Raw genomic sequence first — 22,033 nt, 5'->3', positions numbered from 1 at the left:
AGTTCATATGCTTTCCAAACATATGAAAACCTGAACATATACAGACATACAGACAATGTTTCAAGTACAGACGACAATGGACGATTATATACTGAAGGAAACAAATAAGGGAACAATACTTCATGGCAGTTTTATTTATTCGCACATTTCCTCTCGCAGAGCTTTTACAGATGGTGATGAAGACGGGGCAATGTTAGAGGAACGCTGAATTTTCCTGCGTTCCTCTATTTGTTTCTCTCATTATATTTCAATTCAGAATGTAATCGGTGTATTTAGAAAACAGCTTTAGGTCTCGTGTGTGGCCAGCATTTCAGTGCACCTTTAATTGTTTGTCCTATCCGACTCAGACATTGTATCGAACCGGTATTGAATTTGTTTTAGATTAAAAAATCTGATTCAAAGTGAGTAAATAACACCAAGCATAATCATTAATTTAGACCAGTTCTTTCTTTCATGGCATTAAAAGAACCCATGACAGTTTTCGAGACTTACGCCTGATAAATAAGGATTACAAAATCCATTAATTCTCTCCATTCTCTCTTGAATTGACAGATAGATCTCGCACATAGCAGGGCGTGTCTACATATGTCTCACAGACTTGCATATCTATCGATTAATGTGTCCCTCTGTGTACCAGGAAGTACTTGCGAAGGGATATGTTTACACTTTATCGACTTTTCTTCTCCTGGAAGGTTTTGATTGCTAAAAGTTAAATATATCCCTCAGCCCCTTCGTCTGTCACAAGCCACACAAATAAGCCATACTAAGTGCCATTGCATTTACTTAAGATTACAGCCTAAATTGCCCAAAGGCAAGGCATAATAACGGAAACTTGCCAAAGCAACGGTTCGGCTTGACCAGCATAAATAAATAACACGAATCTCAAGTAAAGCTACTAGGAAGTAGAAAGTGGTTATTTTCTGAACTGACAAGTTGACATTGCCTGTATAGCCGTGGAAGTTGGGGATAAAAGCTGATACCAAACTGAAGAGACACAAAAAAAGCTGATACCCAACTGAAGAGACACAAGGAATGTAACTTAGAAAACGTATTTTAACGCGTCAAGATATATGTAATTCATATTAGCAGTAAAGTGGGATAATTCAGAGAGCGTTCTTGAAAGTATCGTTCTTTTCATTCTAATTTACAGTTAAACCTTTTTGATGTCGCTTCACCAAATTGTTCTATGAATTGAAATGTAAATGAATTCAATAAATTATCCCGGTAAAATTACATTATCCAAATGGGAGTAAATGCACACCGTAGATATTTAGATGACAGTAAATGCACAATGTGAATTAATCTAGGTAGTTGTAAATGAACTCTGTATATATCTGTATACCAGTACATTAGCAATTAACAATATCAACATTAAGGGACGCTATTTAAGCAAACTTGGAATCGAGGAACAGAGAGATAACGCGTAGAAGTTATTCAGCCCTACTATTAATTTGTTCATTTTACACGACTATACTGTGTTACTGTTTCACTGTTACTTGTACGAATAGCCAAGTTCGAACTATATACCTGATTGTAGCTTGGTAAACACACGGCCATACGGAATGATTTGAAACGCTGCTAACCTTTACCTCTATTGGCTACTGTACACAATGACTGACGACTTGGGACTGCCAATCAAGTAACACTACAAGATATAGGCAATAAGTTTCAACAGCACTTGTGACACACAGTTGCGTTTCGAGGCCGATAACGGAGATGTTTAACAAAGTGTATCCTCTGTTTCTAGTATTTGTGCTCTCAAGAGCCACACATAGAGACATTCTAAACTTCAAGGTAAGATCAAAATAAATAAACATCTGCATTTTATGTACTAACCCGAATACATACATTTTAGCTACAGTTAATGTTCACAAACAGTCATACCGTAGGTAGATGCATATAGGATTAAGAAACTTAATACTGTGGAAATTGACACAGCATTTGGCTCGATGGTCCATTACCAGGCGTGTTCAGTTGTCACGGTAGCATTTTAAGATAGGTACATGATAGGTACATGCTGGTATTCAGTCGTGATGTGTCACAGCTGTAAGGACTTAGAAAGAGTGAGCGGAGGACTTTTGAGTTTTGCAATGTCGATAGGGATTATGTGTTATCAAGTATTTCCTTTGATATCAGAGCATCACCTACCTTTGATATCAGAACATCAGCAAACCTTTAAACAATAATGTTCGTCCTCCTCATTGTCCTCAACGTTCATTTTGAGAAACACCCTTGAATGCTATTACACATGGTTTATGATTGAATGCAGTTCGTGATGTTTGTTCCAGCATAACATAAGTATCTTTAGATCATGTCAGATACCCGACTGTCGAAGCAGCTGGGGTGTTTTGGTAGCCGATTTTGTTTCAGCCATGCCCGTGGCACCCAGACTTGAACCCTCCCTTGGAGTCCTGCAACCTAAATAACGTGAAAGTCCTGTTATCTCACAACAAGACACAGCTGCTAGAACCAGCCACCCAGTGTGATGTAGTGTGTCAGACTTCCGGGGACCCAGGAACTGCGACCTGTATTGATGGAAAATGGGACATAGTGTGTCAGAGAGGTAAGAATCAACGGCTTAAGATTCCGTATTCGTGACCGAAATAGACAGATATATAGAAGTCAGCACATAGTTACATAGCTTACAATTCACTGACAATGCAACGTAAACTGTGTTTGATTTGAACTAGGGAAACCGATTATTTGAGTAAATATATTGTGTGTATGTACGATGTTGTTAGCAAAGTAGTTTTAATCAGGAACACATGTACAGTAGACATCAATACCCTAATGATCATCAGCGTGCAGATTTGTTCGTTTTAAAGGAACGCATTCGTTCAAATACCGCTGTGAGGTCAAATACACATGTTTCTGATATCGGTAATATACATTGTTGTGTTTGAAACTTGACTGTTTGTTTGGTTGAACAGTTCCTGGTATATACTTTCATGTGCATGTAAATATGATATACAGATATAGCAATTTGGCAGTTCCTGATAGTATATACTTGAATTTTCACAGTGTAAATACCTCACCGTTCTGTAAAGTCTTTTATCATTCTGTAGGTGTGACAAGCATGTCTTTGCAGAGGGAAAACGCGCACAGGGGAAAACGCTTTCTTGACATACTCCTTGGGCTTGTAGTTGGGTCTGCAATTGGATGCGCCTTATTTTGCCACCATCGACCAAGAGGTAACATACACCCACTAAAATAGAAATAGATGTATTATCCCAAACACAGTTCCTTGGGAAAAATCTCCATTAATATGAACAGAACTGATTCGTCATTGCCTATAACATCCCGACATATATCTTACTGAGTCTATGGCAATATTTCGTGAAAAATATTATCGTGAAGCATTTGTGAATGAACTTCTTGTACAGAAGTAGTACTATCGGGATGCACATGTAATGTCATTTATCACATGATTGTAGATAACGAAAAACCAAGTTTTAGTTCAGTGTTACCTGATATCCATGTAAGGGCTGACCCAATACAGACCAACAAACGAGGCGTCACATGGGTGGAGCCCACAGCCTTTGATAACAAAGATGGATCTGTCAGGTAGGCTCTTGCTGTTGTGGGGAACTAAATAGAAAGCTTAATCATCAGATTGGGTGGAGATGCTGAACGGAAAACATAATGATATGTGCTATGTAGTTTTAATAATTATACGTAATCCAACATCAACGCTAATGAATAACCATTGTTGATTGGCTGCAGGAAGTAATTCTCTCCGGCTTGAAAGGCAAATAGCGGTGAAAATAATGTGTATGACTCACTGAAATCGGTGAAGACACCAGGTTACAGTTAAAAGAGTAAGCATGTAATACCCAACCGGTAGCTATTCTCATACTGGCATACGGAGGTAAATGGTTACCATGTACTCCACAGAAGTCCTTCCCATCTTTTCTAGTTCGAGAGATCGTACTTTGGTAAACTGACACTAACTGACATAAGATATGAATAGATTATCTCTGGTGTTGCGAACAGCGTTCACCGCTACGGTCCTGGTCCGGGGTACACGTTCGTTGAGGGCGCAACACGAGTTGTCTACTCTGCCAAGGACAGATCGGGAAATGAAAACCGAATGACATTCTATGTCCACGTACACGGTTAGTTGTTTTTGGACACATTTCTTACTTTTATGGACATATTTCTTTCTTACGGACACTTTTCTTATGATTTTTCTCTACACATATCAATGACATACTATTTTGAGACATATTTCTCACTATTTGGGGACATACTTCTTAAGTCAGCGTTTAAATGATTGCAATATCTGGCAATACTTCATTATTTTCGCTCACGTCTATACTGTAAAATAGTGTGCATAGCTTAACAATAACAGGCACTGTATTTTATTGTTCTTAGTGATTCGCTGCAACAGTAGTCCAAGCAAGGTTTTCCCCAACGGGTACTACGTGTGCCACCCAAGCGCCGACTTTGTTCAGGGCACACGGTGTATTTACGGGTGTTACAGCGGGTATGAAATCCACGGGAACAGCGTCCGGACGTGTGAACCACAAGGAGACAGCGGCAGATGGTCAGCACCGGAACCAACCTGTGAAAGTAAGACGAAAAAGAAACTATAGTCTGTCTCACAGCCCGTGAACCACATTAAATTTACTTTTCTGCTGAAATCGTAAGTGAAGCAAGTCCAGATCTCGTCGAGTTGAATCACTGAGCTCACTAGGAATCCTTTTCAATTTAAATAATGAAATCAGCAATGAACAATATTATTAGCCCGTGCAATATGATGATAATTTAGTAGAACAGGCATTGCACCATCGGTTTTTTTGTTTGTTGCTTTGGTTTGGTTTGCTTTTGTTTGTTTTGTTTGTTGTTGTTTTTTTGTTTGTTTGCTTTGTTTTGATTTGCTTTTTTTTATCTTTTCAGGAGTACAATGTGCACCTTTAGAACCCGCGGGAAATGTTCAGATCAGTTGCTCTGACAAGATGTTCTTCCAAAGCAAGTGTACATATGAGTGTCTACCCGGATATGACGTCAAGCCAGGCATGACCCGTCTGAGAGTGTGCAGTGCTCAGAAAACATGGCGTGGAACAAATCCAGTGTGCACTGGTAAAGAGAGCTTTATGCCTTTAACACTCAGTGATATATTTATGTGCGAAAACACAGTTAAATCGCCACGTGATTAAGGTTTCAGGAATACAATCCTTCCCTAACATGAAACAAACACATAATCACAGAATACGTGAATAGCCGGGTTAAAATCGGCCTTCAGCAACCTGTACTTGTCGTATGTAGCAACTAACAGGATTGGGTGGTCATGCACATTGACATCGTATTCTAGTTGGCTAGATCGATGTTCATGGTGTTGATCACAGGATTGGGTGGTCATGCACGTTGACATCGTATTCCAGCTGGCTAGATCGATGTTCATGGTGTTGATCACAGGACTGGGTGGTCATGCACATTGACATCGTATTCCAGCTGGCTAGATCGATGTTCATGGTGTTGATCACAGGACTGGGTGGTCATGCACGTTGACATCGTATTCCAGTTGCCAGGCTAGATCGATGTTCATGATGTTGATCACAGGATTGGGTGGTCGTGCACATTGACATCTCATTCCAGTTGGCTAGATCGATGTTCATGGTGTTGATCACAGGACTGGGTGGTCATGCACGTTGACATCGTATTCCAGTTGGCTAGATCGATGTTCATGATGTTGATCACAGGATTGGGTGGTCGTGCACATTGACATCTCATTCCAGTTGGCTAGATCGATGTTCATGGTGTTGATCACAGGACTGGGTGGTCATGCACGTTGACATCGTATTCCAGTTGGCTAGATCGATGTTCATGATGTTGATCACAGAATTGGGTGGTCGTGCACATTGACATCTCATTCCAGTTGGCTAGATCGATGTTCATGGTGTTGATCACAGGACTGGGTGGTCGTGCACATTGACATCTCATTCCAGTTGGCTAATCGATGTTCATGGTGTTGATCACAGGACTGGGTGGTCCATGCTTGGCTATTTACAGACGCCTTCACATACCTGTAATATTGCTGTGTGCGGCGTAAAACAACAGACACACAAACGACATATCAAATAACACTCTGTAGTCAATGTCACGTTACACATAGCCATCTCACATAATGTCTTTAGTGATAATATTGCATAGGAGTTTCATGATGTTTTGTAATGTTTCATTACGTTGAATGATAACGTCTACCCACAGACTCGGAACCGCCCAGATTCACAGTCTGCCCCAGCTACCAAGTGTTCTTCACAGAGCAAGGGTCAAGCCACGGCTTTGTTGAATGGAAGGAACCAACGGCAAGTGACAACAGTGGCAAGGTCACAGTGACCCCAGTAAGCAAATTATCAAACAATGCGTTCGAGGCAGCAGGGGTATACTCAGTTCTGTACACGGCAACAGACGCTGATGGCAACAAGGGACACCCGTGTAGCTTCAAAGTCGTAATCCGAGGTAAGACACTGAATAGGTTCCACAAGCGATATCCGTAACAAATATGTACTGAAATGCATTGAGATCAATTAGAAACGCGTCACGACGTTGTGACTGATTCATGTGATACGCAAAACGAATTTTGAATTAAACTATCTTTCTTTTGATCTTTCTATGACAAATGAACGTTATCAACACCAAAAAGCACGTGCATCCCTATGCGATCACGTGACCCACCATTTGCTTCAAGGGTGGTGGGGTACCCTAATGGTTAAAGCGTTCACTCGTCACGACGAAGACAAGGGGTTCGATTCCCCCATGGTACAATATGTGAAGCCACTTCTGGTGTCCCCCGCCGTGACTTTGCTAGAATATTGCTAAAAGCGGTGTAAAAATAAATTCACTCACTCATTTGCTGCAAATAACCATTCACAGTTCTCACCGGTTTCAAACCACACCGACATGTCATTCTCATAACCATTGCCATTACTGACACTGACTGTGTGAAAGTCTTGAGTCTGTGTGAAATTTAATTTGACTCTAGTCAAAATGCGTGATTGCACTAAATGATGAATAACTGATTGCTCCTTTTCCTGTGTTTCTATCTTGATCGACAGTTCTTTCCTTCATCAATCAGGGAGATAAATCGTTTTATACCGTTTCTTTCTCTAATGTATTTCGGTATATATATTAATATGTGATATCGGGAAGACTTTCCAAATTGAATATATTCTTATAAATATGATATCAACGTCGTATCTACTTCGATAACAAAACAGATCAAATTCGTATTTTGATTATTTGATCAAACTGTTCAGAGCTGAAGTGCCCGGCAATACACGCTCATCCTTACATGCGAGTGGACTGTCCAAGTGGACACGGATATGGGGCACGGTGTAACTTTACCTGTCAGGCTGGGTACAGTCTACTTGGGGGTCCAGATCACACGAGGTGCGAGAAACCGGAGAGCCGCGCAAAGTATGTTACATGGACACACAGTCAACCAATTTGCCACTGTGAGTAGGTGTTTTTTCTTGTTTGTTTGTTTGTTTGTTTTGTTTGTTTTTTTTTGGGGGGGGGGGGTGTTTTATTTTTGTATTTGTGTGTGTGTGTGTTTTGGTTTTTGTTCTTTTTTGTCTTTTTTGGCGATCAAAAGTAATTACCTCAAATTACCAATGATATGAAATGCAGATTTAAGTGAGACCAGTATGAGTATATTTTCAATATGAAGTAACTGTGCCTCAGTTTCTGGCAGTGATGAAAACATGTGGTATCATTATGCAAAATGTAACATAGTTGTTAGTATGTAAACTGAGATACATCAGTGACTGTCTGTCGTGTCTTTCTGAAGTAAATCGAACCTGTCCCCTCCTGACTCCACCCGGTAACGGTGCCCTGGCATGTGACCTGTGGGAGGGTGGAAACTACTGCCAGATGCAGTGTATGAACGGGACGGATATCTCACCAAGATTTCCCTACAAGAAACTTTTTGTCTGTGGGCGATCTGGCACGTGGAACTTTGACGGCAGCATTCCTGACTGTGCAAGTATAAAATTGTTTCTTAATCATGCTAGGGCGGTGGGGTAGCCAGGTGGTTCGCTAATCACACGGTCTGGGTTCGAATCCCGGAAAGGGTATAATGTGTGACGTTCAGTTCTGGTGTCCGTAAAGCCACGCTCGCCTATCACTTAATTCTCCAATGTTTTTCTTGATAAAAGATGAATAATATGTTCATTAGATACCGCAATCCACTTAAAATGATTAGAATGCAGGATCCAGTTTCTTCTGCACAGTTGTGGTGATTGTGATGCTTGAATCCAGAGTTGCCCTGACTATGGTATATAATTTGTCAGCATCATGTCATTACTTGTGGGTTTCACCAAAACTGAAAACATCAAAGACATGCATCACTCCCCACAAACAACAGGCTGAAAGTCTGTGATATCAATGTAACTGCAATTGTCTTAAACCAATTCACCAATAACATACGGACTGAATATACCTCTCACGGCCTCAAAAGTAAAACATGGGACTACATTATTTCTTGGAAGCATTTTCTGAAGAAAATATTACTTATTCCAAATACTATTCAGTATTTTCCAAATGCTATATTCTTTTTGCAAGAGGTCGTACGAGCTGGATCGACGGAAATGATGATGAACGTGTATTCCTACTTTGACGGAGAATGTCCCAACCCAGCTACAATGGATGCGATCAGAAACAATTTCGTATCTGCTTTGAAAGCGGGCCCCTACAGAGAAGCGTGTGATAAATCTGAGTGTCGTGTAGCGGATGTGCAGGTTTGTACATGATAATATAATACTTCGAGAAGAGAAATAGAGTCTCTCTGTTCTTCGTACATTTGACTGAGGACGCATATTTCTTTGAGTGTCTTGGTAATAGAACCTGTAAGTCACGCCTACTTGCGGTACTAAGCTAGTTCACGGCTGCCTTTACGCTCGCCAACATGCGATATCCTAGCCGGGGCCAAACTTGCTTCCGGTTCCGGTGACAAGCGTATATTCAAGAACCAATCCTGGTTCCAAATTGCACCCAATTAGGGCTTGGACTGGACCAAGTGTACAACCATGCCTGGTTGTCACAGCTGTTGGCAGTCGTAATACGTGATTAATTTGGGGATGGTTTGATAAAAGATGTGTTATTCCTGCAAGGAAAATCCGTTCCTTACTGTCATCTGACAGCCACGAAACCATTCGATAAGTATAAAACGTCGTTTGTCACCGAAAGTAGTCAAATCTCGCAAAGTGTCGTGACCCGCTTACCGGCCCTATCAGTATTCTCTAAATAACTCCGATACCACCAGTCTGTCCTGTTGCTTTGATGGCTTTAGCTCCGTTTCAAACATTCATGTTATTTGTGTAGTAGAATGTGGGTGGAGACGGATTGTGTCTGCAGTTTGTTTTTGTGGTTATATAAGTATCAACACCTTGTATATAAAATTATAAATTTGTTGTTTTCCAGCATTAGCTAGCCAATGACTGTCATTAGAGTAATCATGGCATATCGTTAAACCATTTATAAGTGATGTTATATTTTATGATGTATTATGAAAAGTGATATTTTGAATTCGAAGTGCCCGTAGATACTGCCAAAACTCTCCGCTATTGCAAGATACCAACATAGTTCCCAGTTTATTTTTAAGCAGACCATAAACAATTACCAAAAAAATAGTCAGTCGTCAAAATATGCCTTGAAATGGCTTTGAAATTTGATTTTCCTTTAAGCAGTACTATAAACTGATTCCCACTCACCAGGTTTCATGTGGTCCTATAACAGTAAAGCGCAGCGTCAACTCTACTCATGGAATGGAATACCGTTTAAAGACAAGCCTCATATCGATACTCGACCCATCACGTTCGGCAGAGGATCAGTTCGAAGGCATCAACGTAAACATGCAGCGTCTACTGCAGGTTATTGAAGCCGATATACACAGCAACACCTCGACATTCATACCCGCCTCCATTACATCAGTTCATAAAGTTGGAGTCCGGAGTGGTCAGCTCAGCCTACATTGTCCTCTGGGTACATTCCCAACATACAGAACATATGGCTGCGGTTAGTGTTCGATAAACCATGTCCTTACGTATATAAATGACACACAAATACAGAACTTTGCAACTCCCCATGTCATGCTACTATGGACCCCATTATGACCAATATGTTCAGTGGCGCCTTTCTTAAACACCAGATTAAAAGTTCAACATAACAAAAGCTATTCAAGTTTGTAAAATTAATGTACTCCCATATTATGCAAATGGGAGTACATTCCACTGTACGTGATGGTATGTCCATTTAAACATCTAACCATTATTAAGTTTAATAAAGGCATGGGTACGGTTCCATAAGCACTACAGCAGTCTTTGTGAAGGTATTATTTGACGGGTAAGTGGAATCAGACCCTCGGTTACTAGCATTTACATGTGACTAAAGAATATACATTGCGTCAAGTGAATCTAACCAGACTGTGAAATATGGTGTCAGTTCTTTGCGCGCAAGCAAAGTTATGTTTGTATGTATTTGCTTGTCTCCAGTGGGATGTGTTCGAGGCAGTTTCTACAACGCTTATACGGGTGAATGTACGGAATGTCCAGTTGGTCAATATACAGACAGTTCTGGACAGACCACTTGCACTCCTTGCCCAACCCACACTACCACAGTTGATACAGGAGCGTCGTCTAGAGCCCAGTGTGAAGGTAATGATGTTCTTACGTTAGATTCACCATAACAATGAGCTAACACACGTACTCACACGCGGTGATCTTCGAGACATTGTTCGAATTTGCCAGCAGCCAGTGACAGATATTTGCCAGCGATTGACCGGCAGATGCTTACAGTTCTCTTCTATGTTGAAATCATTGTCCAGCAGACTTTACAATTCGCTTCTATGTTGAAACCGTTGTCCAGTTACGTTTACAGTTCTCTTCTATGTTGAAACCGTTGTCCAGTAGTGTTTACAATTCTCTTTTATGTCGAAACCATTACCCGGTAGTGTTTACAGTTCGCTTCTGTTGGAACAATTGTCCAGTAGAGTTTACAATTTCTCTTCTATATTGAAACCGTGTCCAGTAAAGTTTACAGTTTTCTTCTATGTTGAAACCGTTGTCCAGCAGCGTTTAAACTTCTCTTCTATGTTGAAACCATTGTCCAGTAGTCTTTATGATTTTCTTCCATGATGCCAGCTATTGACCAACCGAGTTTCAGTTCCCTTCCAAGTAGCTATCCACTAAAATGCTGATCTTTACAATTCTTTTCCATGTTGCCAGCAATGTGTAAGCCAGGCATGTTCTCAGCGACCGGAGTGGTGCCGTGCAGTCCATGTGATATCGGCCACTACCAGGACCGTTGGGGAAGCAGGTCCTGTCTGGAGTGTCCAGGGGGAAAGACTACACTAATTCAAGAAGTAAAGTCAATTGACAAATGCCAAGGTAAAACAAATTTAGTATTAACAATGTTATACAGCTGCGAGTTCATGTCATCAATTCTTCACACGTTGTCGTGGCTCATTTGGAGTTTTTTTATAGATGAACATGACATTTATGAGTTGTGAAACATTTGAAATGATGGTGGTTCATCGATGAAATGACACATCCGTATAACTGTGTTTTTTTTGTTCAGAGTTTGATGTTGAGTTTATTCCGAGCGACAACACAACTGCTACTGCAGTGACAGCTGCTAGAGGTCAACTAGACCTGCCTAATGTCACACTGGTACTGTGGTTGAAGACACAGAGTGATGAAGGCTATGTCATCACAGTCACCTCAGATGGCAAGGAACTGATGTCAGTTCACATGGAGAGCAACCGCCTCAGAACAAGGATTCAAAGGTACATAACTGGCCTGTTGATTACGAAATACAAAATGAATTTTTACCATTTTTGTACATTCAACTTCAATTAATTTGCATGTTTAAGTGTTGCTGTTAATTCCGCTGTCTTCCTGAATGATACGAAGTGGCACCAGCACATTGTCACCATCACACAAGGCGATGTTGAAACGTACACGGACGGTGTATCTGGTGAGACGATTGGGCATACAGGCATGGTGGCAATCAACGGATCTCTGGTAGTTACGGCTGGAGGTATGCACGAACAATTGAGCATAATGATATGATGTATTCAGGACGTTGGGGTTACCTATGGTATAATGCGTGGGGTAGCCCGATGGTTACCTGTCAGATCGCAGACCCGGGTTTGGATTCGACGCATGGGTACATTGCACGAAGCTCATTTCTGGTGTTCCCCGCCGTAATATGGCTGAAACATTGGTAAAACTAAACTATTATATAAAATATTATCATAGAATTTAACATTTGTTTGAAACCTTTGGAACTTGTTGTAGTGAGTCACAGTTCCAGTACACACGGAGTCATAGCATTGCTCGGTAAAATGTTGGAAATTTTAGCTGTAAAAATAATTTGGGAATGTACGTTCATTTGCAGGGGAAGGGTTCGCCGGAATCATATCACAGGTGAACATATGGTCCGGAATTCACGTCCCTGTGTCTCGAAGATGTTTCAGTGAAGATCACGGAGACTTGTTTTCGTGGCAGACCTTTGCCAAAGCTGATTTAGTTAACAGTTTCTTACAGATACCTAGCGAGTGTGATGGTAAGCGTTTTATTCGGAAGGAAAGACTTACATTTAAAAAACTTTTCAGAACACTTAATTCTTAATCCGAAACCGATGAATCAGATTATTCTGATATTTTAGGGTCATGGGTATGCCCATATGAAGGTGTTCTGGAAAGGCTGTAGTGGTAACTTGAAAAAGGGTTTTTGTGGTGAGTATTTCGTTCACGTGTCACATGAGATCCAGCAGGTTTTGTGAAGCGATTCATGGTTTCCTCTAATTTAGAGGTCACATGCGACGTGAAACACAACTTTGCAGATTGTGATACCATTCGGTATGCACTCATCGAAAGAAATCACCAAAAATGCCAATTCAACCTATAAAGTTGAGGAAAAAAAGAGATGAAAAAAGCCCGCGAAATCAGAGTTCAAACGATTCACTAATTTCCCCCAGCACTGGAGGCAAAAAGTGGTTTCAACAGCTATGATGCACTGCGCTCATAACGCATGCGCAGTTAATAGGTTCGCGAAGCCTGAAACAGTGTGCCCACCCGGCCGTGCGCAGAGTCTAATCTTGGTTGTGAAAACAAACTAGTAAATAATCTACTGGTTGCATAAAAGAACACAAAACATGTTCATTGTGATAAGCAGACTCTGTCACAGTGAAAAATCAATGTCTGGTTTATTGAAACCTACCTATCCGTCTGCCTGCCTGTCTGTCAGTGATAATATGCAATGAACAACTTCAATCACTGAACCCATACAGTTTGAGATTAACAGCTATCGGGGTTATAAGCCATAAACAATTAAAGAGACGGCAAATGAACCAGTGACCAATGAAAAGACTTTGTGACACTTGAGTGCACACCCACCGGCTCTGACTGGGATCGATATCGCGGCTGCTTCGTTTGAAGGGAGGTAAACCCAAATACAAAATATTGTACTTTTGATTTGCGCCTATACGCTTATAAATTAGTTTATTTGTTTTTTTATTAATCAGCAATGTATTTTATATATCTTGAATAAGTGATAACCGTGTTTGAATTATGTTTGATGTTTTGGTTGCATGTGACCTCTAAGTACTAAGTGAAACCAAACGCTTACATGTAAATGAGCCCACACGGCCTAGTTCAAATGGTGATTGCAAAGGTATCCTCTTCAGACACTGACGCCTGCATCTCTGATCCCTGTTTCCATGGCGACTGCACGGACAAACTTGGAGGGTATAGGTGCACGTGTAGCGGTGGCTTCACCGGAGAGAACTGTGACATCAACATCGACGATTGTGGCGATAATATTTGCGCAAACAACGGCACATGCGTAGACGGTGTCGAGAGCTACACGTGTTTGTGTACGTCGGAATATACTGGCCAATACTGTGACGATCTCCTTGGTAAGAATTATCACAAAATATAGATCCCTGTTTTATACCAGCCTGTATGGAAATATCTGAAAACCGTAACAGTTGCATTTCCTCATGAACACATTAAATATAGAACGTCATCTGAGGGCACACCATCACATGTACAAGATGGTGGTCAGTAGGATCAAGACATTTGGTGACAGTAAGTCTTTCAGTTTGTCGGCCAAGGTTTATGGACCAAATTACCCGTCTCTCTTTAATCAGTATAGACGTGCAGGACATATGGAGTTCAGCAGAACTTTTGAGCAGTCTTCTGAAGACTGGATATTAGCACTATAAGAATACATTGTCTTTACTGTCAATGACCAATAATGACGTCAGGTGTTTGCAAAACATGTTGACATGTCCTGTCCCAGCGGTAGCATTAAGACAAGTTGTAACTTGTAAACTAGGCAAAGCAGGTGGCAAGATTAAATTACAGGGGACTGTGAAAAAATAAAGCTTTCATTTATCACGACGTCATGCAGACGCGCCCCGCTGGTTGATTGAAATTTCGTCCGCGAGAAAGAATTGGGCACTGTTGTCAGAGAGCTCGATTTAAGGTAATTAAATGTCGAAATGAGTAGTTTCATTTATAACGATGCCAATAAATGATTTATGTATTTCTACCTCCTAGAGTATATGAGATCTTTAAGCATCTTTAAGTATGATACCCCATCGACGGTCCATGTACATGTACCATTGTACGTGTACCGATACATCTCCATGCTGTTGTACACAAAAGGGCAACACCTCCATGTGGACATGTTTGATTTGTTCTGCAGTGCACGGGGTTTGGGGTACCTGGGGCAACTGGAGCAGATGCAGTGAAGAATGTGATGGAGGGGTGAGAAATCGTACACGGCGCTGTGACAACCCACAACCTCAGAATGGGGGTAGGGACTGCGACGAGAGCGACGTCGATGTGGGAGACTGTAACACACAGGCGTGTCCAGGTAGACGCAACATCACCACTACGTTAGATGCTAAAATGATGTAATCATTGATGGTTATGATGTCGATCACTGGATTGTCTGGTCCAGACAGACCGTCATCATATAGCTGGGATGTTTCTGACTTTGGCGCTAAACAACGAACGAAACAAACCTTTCCAATCACGTAATTACGTAATGGTATTATATATTTTAGACAGCGGGAACAAATATTTAATGAATATAAAAATTTACATGAACTTGGTTCGTCTTCAAGCAGGAGGCATGCCAATGATATATTCTTTTCGCGAGAAGAATGTCATATAATGTAAAATGTTTATGAAACTGATTACGTTATCGTCAGTTTGCTCCGATGTCCTTCCGCCGATGAATGGCACTTTCGACTGCGACATGAAAGGGAAGATGATGGTCTGCAACGTGAGTTGCGACGAAGGCTACAGCTTCGACATCCCCCCGCTGGACATTTACGAGTGCGGTGATGAAACCGGATATGTGTGGAACTTCAAAACTGAAGACAACCCCTACCACAGACTACCAAACTGCATGGGCAAGACATTAATTAATCATTCGATACAAAGTGTGCCAATGCTGTCGATACACATTAGTGTATGTTCTCCTAGTCAATATGTAAAGTTCAGAATCTGAAAACAAATAATACCTTTTAAATATGTTCTTTCTGTATTTGACTTTCGATGCTACTCATACGGACCCCAAGCCTTGAAACACTCAAACTGGTATGAGGATATGTATGCGCATAGGTCCATCAAGAAGAAGACGTTCATGTATAAAGATTATGTATAACTGGTCTCCATCTATAGAACTGAATCTTAAACTGTACACCTTCCACGTTTGTAGAAATCCACCCACCAGATGCACTAGACGTTCACTACACAGCGGAGTATACAGACCTGATTTGTGACGCCGCCAATGTGGACGAGGCAAGAGAGAAAGTTAGAATGGTTGTCCAGGCTGAAATATTCTCCATCCCCTGTATGATAGACAAACGTTGCCAGGTGACCAGTGTTGTTATTGACAACTGTCATGGGGGACAACGAGAGAAGCGTTCAGCGTCCCCCGCCGGGTTTACAGTGACGTTCGGAAACAGCCCTGCAACTGGTATGTTCGGATAACAGATACAGGGTCACATGGCTTGTCATTTAGATAGGAAGCCATCTGTACAGGGCAAGGGAGTTAACTGAATGTACTAGTGCAGTTTCCAAGCATGCTGAACTAGACTTGAATAATGGAACTAGGTATTGACTAGACTAATCAAACTCTACCAATCAAACTCTCGAAACAAATTCGGCATCCCGTTAATAAATAACCTGACGACTCTCATCATGTAGATTTTGGTCTAGTCAGTTAACTTCCTTGCCTCGTGAATATGGATGATTCCTGTTTTAGCTGTATCATTAACCTTTGAAAAAAAAGATATCAGGTAAATGTGAATGCCTGCATTGAAAACGGGAATATTAGTTTCATTAACTACTCTGTGAAAATCATTTTGTGTTTCTAAAATTCGTGACTTAAATCGAGTTAAATCTAATTCGTTATCATAATTTCTTCAAACGGTATTGTCCCATAAAGTGAAGAAGAATTAGATAGCCAGACACACAGAACTAATGGCTGTAGTGCACGTTTTCAGGAATTAGCCGCTTCATCCTTTCAAAAATCACTCCATACAAACAGTTTTCGGGTCTGAGTTTGTATTTCTCATCAATTAAACCGCTGAAAAATGGTTTCAGAACAATATATCAAAATGTCCAAATTAAGTTTGCATGTACGAATACAAAACCACCCAGACAGATGTACTGACAAAATTCTTATCCTATCCACATCTCCGCATGTATAGAATGGGTTGAAAATTGTGTGCCTTGTCTATTTAGTTGGTCTGATAGTCAGCCTGAAAGATGTGGAAAGTGCAGTGATACACATGAACACCTCCAGCCTCAGCGGAGTCTTCACTGTGAATATCGGAGGCAGCAACTTCTACCTGAACCAGCTCTCAACCTCGATCTCAGGAGATGTCACGTGTCCTGATACTCTCACCAGGGTTGATGCCTTCTGCAGTAGGTAGATGCCTACGATTGTAGGTATTTTATATGCAGTGATAAAACTCTCCACATAGTCATAAGAAATAACCTGCTAAAATCAGAACCCTTATTCCACTTTATAACCGACCTTCAGTAAGCCATGCTTGTTGTAAGAGGTGAGACTCATTGAGTTGGTTGACACATGTCATCGGTTCCCAGGTGCGCAGATTGATGGTCATGCTGTTAATCACTTGGTTGTCTGATCCAGACGCTCGGTTATTTACAGACCGCCACCATATAGTTGGAATATTGCTGAGTTCGGTGTAAAACTAAACTTACTCACTAAAATCCATGTCTTTCGGAAGAAAGCCGATAATTCATTGGCGGCTGGCATTTGCCATCCATCAATGACTCTCAAACGGGGAGCGCTCCATGTATTCCAAACAGGGCAAGCCCATCTTCACCGCGTGTGTATATGGTTCAAGTCAAAATAGTGAATGGTTTGTGATTGATGTGTTAAATTTGGAAATGTAAAGCGTTATAAGAACTTCACAAAAGCCTTGGATGTTGTGTCAAATGTCGTGTGACGGCCTGTGAAAAAGTTTGTGTTACACCTCTTGTCATGAGGTTTTGGTGATGTTATGTTCTCATTCTGAATCTTCATGCATAGATCTAAATTTGGAACAGACTAGGTCCTGTTGGTCTCATATTTCCGGCACACATTATCAGCCATCAGGACAATAGCTGGAACACCGCTGACAAGTGCGTAAGACTGCGTTCATTTCGTAGACACCAATGCGTTAGTAATACTATGTATATCTTGTCACATGTTTGATGTTTGATGTACGTGTCAATAGTTCCCTGTGGACCCGGCACCTACCTGCTGAACGGACTCTGTGAAACGTGTGACAAGGGACGATACCAGAACGAAGCCGGACAGGCATATTGTAAGGCCTGTACTTCCGGGAAGACAACTCTTGGGCGTGGTGCTGTTGACATCAACGAGTGCAACGGTACATAACCCATCCTATACTATTATATAATGCTCATAGTCAAGTCGTCTTGTTGTATGACATTTTGTGTCCTTTATAGGTTTACCGAAAATATGAGAGTATGAGCTCAATCCTTGATTTGATTCGATTAAATGGTATTTATTCACGCGAAGTGAAGGGCGATTAGGGGACAAATTCTTCCAAATTAGAATACCTAATCACAGGAACGTGCATATTTACTATTACAGTAAAAATAATATAACATTTTGTAGTTCAACACTTATACAGAAATTGTATATGTTTCATATAATTTAATGAACTTAATAATTCAGAATAAAGTTATAACTCGCAGTTAACTATATCTGCCCTTTAAGTTTTCAATGATGATGATTTTTTAAACAACTTTTGAGTACTGAAAATGTTCAAATATAGGAAAGCTGTTGGGTAAATGATAAACATGTCTGCTATTTATGTGGCAATTTTGTGCAATGATAAAATTTGCAATTCATCGGTCGGTTTCTGACTCAAACGCACTGTAGTAGATCGACGATCTATCTGGATTTCCGAATAGACTTTCCACCAACACATTTCGTACAATCTCTTTTGTAGGTAAACGAAATAGTTGTCGCAGATCATTTTACCAACATAATGGATTGTATTAATGATCGTAAATATTATATTGTGTATTTCAGTTGATGTGAAAGGCTCAGGTATGTATCAATAAATACTGTTTCCCTTTCTAACCTTAGACTATCCAATAAAACATGTACTCCCTCACTCTTTGAAAATATTTATAACAAACATACACAGCTTATAATGAATAGCTTTTAAGTTTTATCGTGGTTGTGAAATTCAAATTTTTCTTACCCGTGAAGGTCCCGGGATAGAATAGGCCTGCGGCAACCCATGCTTGCCATGAAAGGCGACTATGCTTGTCGTAAGAGGCGACTAACGGGATCGGGTGGTCAGGTTCGCTGACTTGGTTGACACATGTCATCAGTTCCCAATTGCACTGATCGATACTCATGCTGTTTCGATTATTTACAGACCGCCACCATATAGCTGGAATATTGCTGAGTGTGGCGTAGAACTAAACTCACTCACTCACTCACTTTTTTCTAATTCAACAGTATTGCCAATATGCACTTACCATGAACTGCCGCACACATGTACATGCACAATGTTTCATCTAGCGGCTTCCTTATATGTGGTTACAGACTGGAACGCCCCTGTAGCTGTCATTGCCTGCTCTGTGTCTGCATGCTGCCTTCTCACAGCCATCGTCATTGCCGTTCTATATAAGAAATGGTGAGACATAAATGTTCTGCTTTAGTCAAGTGAGGTTTTTCACACAGTATCATCTCGACTTCCGTCGACAATGTCTGAAGAACATCTGCTGACATTGAAATGGATATGCCAGCGTGTTGATTGGTTCTTCTAACCAGAATTGTTGGACTTTGTCTTGGGTCAAAACAAAGGTGGCACACCAACGGTATGGGTTGCGTCTGCTACTCAACAAGCTTTGCTCGCTCCTGAGATTTACCAGTGCTTCTATCCAGCCTCCACGTTGAAAGAAGCGTTATGCATGAGATTGCTCCCTACTCAAATTGTTTTGTCCACCAGACAGAACGTAGGCACCCGGTAGATTAGCAGTGAATACAGTACAATATAGCGAGACTTGCTGCTTGAGCTGTATGTATTGTCTAACGGACGAAACTATTTTGCTCATATGTTTGGCATTTTAATAACGTTAAACATCTGCATTGCATTAATATCAGTTATGTCACGATACTTGTACGCATGTTCTGATTCATTTGTAATCCCAGAGACATGCGTTTTGAACAAATAACTATATATATTTGCCCACGGGGCTAACATATTTAGCCTATCATGAGATCCTAACGCTAATATTTAGAGTGTATTTAAGTTATATTAAGTTAAACTGTGCGTCAAACTTGTTGGCACAATTTCAATAATTTGCATACTAAAACATAACGAGATGAAAATCGTAAAATTGTGAGTCACGCTTTTCAAACTTATGTCGTAGCTATTATCTGCTAAATTTTCGTCATGTCATCGTCGTCGTCGTCGTCATAGTAGTAGTAGTAGTAGCAGCAGTGGTGGTGGTAAGTACACATCGGTACATACCAGGGTGCAGATCCACAAAGCGTTCGTAACGTTTCGACCTGTCGTAACTCTGTAGTTTACCATAGGCCTACGAATGTCGTAGCGATACGAACGTTTTGTGGGTCGGGGCCCTGTAGCATAAATGCGACAGTTAGACTTTAAGGAACGTGTTGGGAGCCACACCCTTTATGTTTCAGGTGGAAACGTTACAGAAAGGTGCACCTTATGAAGAAAGAGCTGGAAACGGTAAATCGACAACAACAGTATGTCTTGCCAAGTAACACACACTTCAGACCCAAAACCGCACTGTCCCTACACGACGGAGAGATGTAAAGACGGCACATTGATCCACAAGTTGTGACGTCAGTAGATAAAGGAATAGCATAGTGGCCTAGGTGTTCTCTCATCATTAAGGTTTGATTACCTCAAGGTACAACATGTGAAGACCTTTTCTGAGTTGTTATTTCAACTAGAATATTTCTGAAGTAAAACTATATTGTATTCTTTGTTGACGTACTTATCGTAACTGTCATGGTCGAAGTTTCCAATACAACTGCCTGTACTAAAACATATCGACTAACTATGAGAGAGCAGTTTGGGTTAATGTGTTTTTGTTAATATGAACTACGTTTTGTAGTGTCAAAGCCATTATAAAAATCACATCAAAGTTTCTGAAATCATTTTGGGGTTACATACTATATTTCATCCTTTCTTGTCACATATGGGACAGCTCATGCTCAGAGTAATGTGAATTACACAGCATATGAAATATTGGGTTTCCATGGGTATGTAAAGGATGCATTCAAGAAGAATGCTTAACACAAATATTAACTGACATATTTTTTCACACATTCACTCACACACAATCCGATGGTCTGTAACATGTCCCTTGGTCTCATGTCAGATGTCAAGTATATATTCTATAATTAGATATAGTAAAAGTGACGACTGCTCTTTAACAACCCACGTTTGTCGTAAGAGGTGACTAACGTCTCGCTGACTTGTTTGACACATGTCATCGTATCCCCGTTGCGCAGATCATGGTTTTGATCCCTGGGCTGTCAGGTCCAAATATACAGATAGCAGCCATGTGCCCCGTGAGATTAATTTTACGCAACAATATTCCAACTATATGGCGGCAGTCTGGAAATAGTCGAGTCTGCAGCAGACAATCTAGTTATCAACGGCATGAGCATCAATCACTGGGAACCAATGACATGTGTAAACCAAGTCAGCGAGCCTGACACCAGATCCACTTATCCTCCTCTTACTACAAGCATAGTCGCCTTTTATGGCAAGCATGGGTTGCTGAAAACCTATTCTACCCCGGATGTTCACGGGCCTGACCCGTTAAAAAACAACCAAACAAAACCTATTGTACAATGGATTATCTTGCTTTTTGATGTTCTAATGGTACAGACAGTGAAACTTTTCTTGATCACTATTCATATAAGCTATGTCTTATTTTTTGGTAATGTTCATTTTCTGTGTAAATCTAGTAAAAGGTTAAGTATTTTCATATTGAAATAAAAACGTTTGTCTCTTTCTTGAATTCTAAATAGTATAAATCCAGTACCTATATATGTTATCCTGAACCCCGACATTGCGTTCAAAGACGATACAGAAAGCAAGAGGAGACTGAATTTCATAAAGGGCATCCACTCTTACTTTAATTCTTCTTATTTCGATTATTTCAACATGATATAACAACTAAAATAACCACGGGTTGATATCAGTATCTGTATCCTTTGTCCAGATATCTGGTTAAGAAAACACTGAAAGGGTTCACTCTCATATTCTTCTGTTCTTCCTGGACAGGAATTTTGTCCATGTCAGCTGTTTAATGTGTGTTAATACTAATCACAAAGAGCATATTGCAGTTCATCACAACTTGTCTCTTTCCGTAGACTGTTTGACAAAACTCTTTCCACATCTGATGTAGAAAGAATGACAGTAGCATAGACTCTCAGCAGCTTGACTATGCATGGATACTGGTTAC

The 22,033-nt window shown here is 40.6% G+C and overlaps 1 protein-coding gene across 1 annotated transcript; it reads left to right on the top strand.

Moving 5' to 3' along the window:
• The first annotated feature begins 1,716 nt into the window (after nucleotides 1–1,716).
• Nucleotides 1,717–21,586, top strand: LOC137294845 (sushi, von Willebrand factor type A, EGF and pentraxin domain-containing protein 1-like). Its single transcript, XM_067825973.1, has 26 exons — nucleotides 1,717–1,794; nucleotides 2,356–2,563; nucleotides 3,066–3,191; nucleotides 3,435–3,564; nucleotides 3,994–4,115; nucleotides 4,375–4,572; nucleotides 4,900–5,082; nucleotides 6,211–6,462; nucleotides 7,260–7,457; nucleotides 7,793–7,987; nucleotides 8,566–8,741; nucleotides 9,717–10,017; nucleotides 10,494–10,655; nucleotides 11,226–11,387; nucleotides 11,578–11,785; nucleotides 11,873–12,039; nucleotides 12,400–12,567; nucleotides 13,690–13,920; nucleotides 14,715–14,885; nucleotides 15,226–15,429; nucleotides 15,738–15,998; nucleotides 16,769–16,951; nucleotides 17,773–17,928; nucleotides 18,600–18,617; nucleotides 19,125–19,215; nucleotides 20,232–21,586. Exons 1-26 carry the CDS (start codon nucleotides 1,717–1,719, stop codon nucleotides 20,365–20,367), a joined length of 4,485 nt encoding a protein of 1,494 aa, XP_067682074.1. The 3' UTR covers nucleotides 20,368–21,586.
• Nucleotides 21,587–22,033: the final 447 nt, after the last annotated feature.

This window comes from Haliotis asinina, chromosome 8, assembly GCF_037392515.1.
Source record: "Haliotis asinina isolate JCU_RB_2024 chromosome 8, JCU_Hal_asi_v2, whole genome shotgun sequence".
Classification (NCBI taxonomy): Eukaryota; Metazoa; Mollusca; class Gastropoda; order Lepetellida; family Haliotidae; genus Haliotis; species Haliotis asinina.
This window is presented reverse-complemented; position numbering and strand designations above follow the sequence as displayed.